The sequence below is a fragment of the Mangifera indica genome, chromosome 5 (genome assembly GCF_011075055.1).
Source record: "Mangifera indica cultivar Alphonso chromosome 5, CATAS_Mindica_2.1, whole genome shotgun sequence".
In the NCBI taxonomy this organism is placed as follows: domain Eukaryota; kingdom Viridiplantae; phylum Streptophyta; class Magnoliopsida; order Sapindales; family Anacardiaceae; genus Mangifera; species Mangifera indica.
In genome coordinates this window covers 3,981,178-3,986,111 of record NC_058141.1, presented here as the reverse complement: position 1 = coordinate 3,986,111, position 4,934 = coordinate 3,981,178, and the positions used below count along the sequence as shown (strand labels likewise).

General features: G+C 29.0%; 1 protein-coding gene across 1 annotated transcript; it reads right to left on the bottom strand.

The window, feature by feature from the left end:
* Positions 1-2,949: 2,949 nt before the first annotated feature.
* Positions 2,950-4,233, bottom strand: LOC123215392 (BAHD acyltransferase At5g47980-like). Its single transcript, XM_044635456.1, has one exon. The coding sequence runs from the start codon at positions 4,231-4,233 to the stop codon at positions 2,950-2,952; it is 1,284 nt and encodes a 427-aa protein (XP_044491391.1).
* Positions 4,234-4,934: the final 701 nt, after the last annotated feature.

The window sequence follows — 4,934 nt, the reverse complement described above, 5'->3', positions numbered from 1 at the left end:
TGACAGTCTCATTTGTTAAGTTTGAAAATGTCAATTTTTCATTAAAATCAATTGTTAATTTTAACAGTTAAAAAGTATTTATATTATTTTGTTTCAATATTATAATTAAAGTGTATTATGGGGTGTTCTTGTTATTTTTAAAAATTTACAGATAAATAAATATTTTTCTTATCTTATTTAAAAAATTATCATATTCACCAAGTATAATTTGAAAATATAATATACCTTCTATAGTTCATAATATAATATTTACATTTTTTATTTATGATGCATTTTAGGGGTGTAATGTCAATTTTGAAAATATTGGGAGGCATATTGAAATTTCAAATTTTCTAAAATACCCCTAAACTTTTTTCAAATTTCAAAAAACCCCTTTAAAAATTTCATTAATATCTCTAAATTTTCAAATGTTATAATTTACCTATAAATATATGGTTATATATGTCATTAATACCTCTATTTATATTAATATTAATAATTTTTTTATTATTTAATTAAAATTAATATACATTAGGATATAAAAATTATTTAATACACTTTTAGAGTAAAGTGTTATTTAGTTTGAAGAGTTTTTTGTGTTTTCAACAATTTTATTTAAAAAAAAAAGGTTAACAATATATTTGTTTAACAAATTAACATATGAACAGAAAATTAACTTTTTTTTTTAACTTAAAATATGTGAATCTGTCATTTCATCAAACCTTGGCTGAGAATTAATTATTTGATCTATTATAAATCATATAATAAAATAATAAAAAAATTTAGCTACTTTATATTTGTCTTGGAAGGTATTATAGACGCTACCTTAAAAATTAAATTTAAGATGTAACTCTATTATATTATCATTTCTTTAAAAAGTATCGGTAATATATATTTCATATTATACATCTATTATACTGTTTTTATTCGATACATCTTAAGATATATATCATTTTTCACTTATATTGTAAGATATATATCATACATTATAGAATACTAATAACCATGTCTCGAGGTGACTTCGTCGCTTCAAAGAGATCTGTGTTCAAGAAACAAATCTTCAAAGATTTCTTAACTAAGGTAAAGTTGAGTTGTCAGTCCAATAGTGTTGCAACTGAAATGCTTGATACATATTTCAAGATCAGCCAAGGGGTTTCCAAGGTGTTACATGATCAAATTCTGCGATAGTCAAATTCATGGAGAGGGTACCAAGAAATGGATTAAGCTGCGTAATCAATGTTCAACCACATCATCTCTCTAGGCCAACCCAACATAAAGGTCATTTACTCGTGGGACAATCTAATGTGCGAGCAAAATGTTTTACATTTAGAAGTGGTATAAAGAATGAGACTTTAAATGATCCCCCTTTTGTGTATACTGATGAGGATTATATTATATTCTGATTCATAGCATGTAATCACACCATTTTGTCCTATAAAGTAAGGATCATATGAAGGTGAAAGAAAATAGCAATCTCATCATACACATTGTTATGTTACTAAATTATATTAATCAATGTCGAACCTAGGATATTTATAGAGGGGTGGCCTTTACGACTCATCATGGTTAAAAGTGGATACGAATCGAGTCAAATTAGAAATAATTCGAATTTGATTCGAGTAAAAAATAGTTCAATTAGAATTTCAAGTTCATAACTCGAATTTATAGGTAAGATTCATAGTTTAAGTTCATGGTTCATTAATAAAACGACATCGTTTTACCTAGTAATAAACAAAACAATATTATTTTGATAATTACTTAACATAATTTCAATTGAACTATGAGTTAAGTTCAAAACATATTGAGCCTCTACTAGGCTCACAAGTTGGATTGAACCAAACTCTTTCTAACTTTAGTTTGATTTAAAAAATGAGCTGACTCACCCGATTAGAGTTCGATTGAAATAAATTCAAGTCAAACAAAATTATGTTAAGATAACTTTCGAAACCGAACCAACTCGATTCAAATTCAACCTTAGTAATTTTTTGTTAGTCAACTAGTAAAAACTTTTTAAAAATCAGCTAATCTTGAGCAAAGAAAATATTACAATGTCAAAGAAAATGAAAAGAAATAATGCAATAACATATGTATCTTTTACACGAAAAAACCTCTTTGATAATAGAGTAAAATAAAATAAAAAATCTCTTAAATCGAAGTTAAAATATTATATGTGAAGATTTAAATATTTGAATGTCGATTATTTAAATATGAAAGTATGTTAGAATGGTATACATAGTTATTTTCAATTTAACACAATTTTCCATTTTTATATATTTTGAAAACATTCAAAGATATTTTTATTATAAATTGTACGAAACTTGGGTAATTTGATATATCCAAAATTTTAATTCTTATTTTGAATATAACTTGGTTATTTTGTCAAACTCTTATATTTTTTTTATAATAAAATTATATGTACAAATAATAATGTGTTATCATGTATTTGAGTATTATTTTATTTTTAAAACAAATTTGAGGGTAACCTCGTGTCTACCCTCATAGTATAACAACTCCATGTCTAATATATCAATAACAAAATGAACCACCTCATTTTTAATTAGTATTTGTTTTTTTGCATAATACAAGATTATCCTTTATACTGGTAAGTCTATCTTAATTGAATGAATAATATATTTTTATAATAAAATTATGTGTACCAAATTTTAAATATTTACTTTGATATTTATATTATATATTATCATGTGATTGAATATTAATTTTATTAATTTAAAATTATTCAATCAAATGATAATATATTATTTAAATATTTAATTAAATATTTAAAATTGAAAATATATAATACTAATCGAACACTCAAAACTAAATATACTGTTCATATTTTTAAACCAGTCTAGTAGCTATTCAAAATAATTCATACAATATATATATATATATATATATATATATATATATATATATATAAACACTTGAATACAATGATAAGGTCATATTGTGTGTTAGGTTATTAGCTCATATTGCTACCTTTGGATTGACAGTGGCAAATTCAAGCAACTCTTGATCAGCTTCAAACAAGGCCATGTCTTCTCTGCTCAGACTTACCAGAGCTTCTACTCCTTCACCATCTCTCGCGTCCACCATGAAAACCGTATCCTTGAAAATTAGGCTAGGAAGGGTAACCCACGTCGGCTTTCCCCACCCAAAATCAACCTCATAAAGAGGAAATCTACACCAACTGGTAAACATATAATAATCTACATCATCTCTTCCAAGAAAATTTTCTATCTCACACATTTTTAGCCACGTCCTTTTCTCATCTTTAATCTTCTGCAAACCAGTTTTCTTAAATTCAGTTATTTCTTTTCTTAATTCACAAACCAATCCCTGCAAGTCGGTCTCCTTTTCAGTCGAAATTGCAGCGAAGAGCGTCCCCACAATGTTCCCGATACAGTTTTCCGGCAGTGGTGGCTCGATTCTTTTACGTAAGTTGGCAACGTGGCTTATTAATGACAGTCTTGGAAACCCTTTTGATGATTTTGAAATATTTATCATACATTTCCAGATTAACGCCGTGACAGCTTCCACACGCGTCGGCTGCTGCACGGTGGCTCCGGTTGCCTTGGCCTTGAGTGAAACAATCTTTGACGATTCAAAAACAACCCTCTTGGTAATTACGCCATCATGATGGGGAATTGTTATATGGGGCTTGGAATCTGATGGAGGAAAAATCGATGCTGCGTTGAATTCAGGAAATTTAACTCCATCGCTAGACCCCGAAATGGCTACTTGAGACCAACTATTTAAGACCATAGAAAGCGTTTCTGTGTCTGCAATTTTATGTGAAATGCAAACGCCGATTACCATTCCGCCGCATTTGAAGAAGTTGGCTTGAATAAATAGCAAGCAGCCGGTGTCAGCCTCCTCGGATTCAATCTCAACAGGAAGAAAACTTCTCAGCATTGAAGCATCAGGTTGATCAAGAATGTCAGATAAATTGCAGTTGACTTGAGCTTCAACGTATTCAGCTCCATTATCGTTGCACTCGATGGTGGTTCTTTCTTCCATTATGCCTGCAAGTGGATAAAACTTTGGGAGCAATTTCGATAAGGATGTCTTCAGGTGCTGCGATCTTTGGGTGGGCGGGCTTGGATGGTTGTTTTGTGGGTAGAAAAGAAGCAATGGTGTGTACATTACAGGAGCATTCTGGTCAATAAGGGAAAAGTTGAAATTTGTTGGGTGTTGGGGAGTTGGAGAAGATGGCTTTATTGTTTCTCTGGCAACTATCTCAATCTCCATTGTCATATGCTGTGTCTATTTGGCTATGTTTTCAAAATTTAAATCAAGTTTACCCGGGATGATGTGGTAATTAGCATTTACATATGTATATAGTAAGTCCTCCTATGAAACAAATATAGAAAGTAGTTAGAGGAAGACGGAACACTCCTGAATTTTCGGAATAAAAAATGAATATATATATATATATATACACACGCACACGCCCATATTAATTTTAGGTCCAATATCTCAAGGTCAAAATACTTATTCTAAACTCGTGATTGTTAAAAATTTGATTGGTATTTGTTAAGTATCGAAAATCTAAATTTCTATTTGTAAATTGCTAAAATTAACCAAATTAATTAATTTTAAAGTAAAATTATTATTTAACCATAATATATTAAAAATAATAAAACATTTTCTCGTTTACTCTCTTTATTTATAAAACTAACAATTTCTCTCTATGATTAAACCTTGAAAATTTATATTTTCCTTTCTAAGGCTTCAATTTTTTTCTTTCTTCTCCAATAACTAAATTTTGATCGAGAACGCCTTCATCCCATCATTCTCACTTTGCTTGATGATGAAGGTCAATGACAGACAAAGAAACCCCAATGCATGACAAATCAAAGACAACGAAGTGAAGAAATTGAATCATCGAATCGAAGTTTGTCTTTCTCTTCGTCGAATCAGCTCCAAATGACTAGAAATCAAAGGTGCTT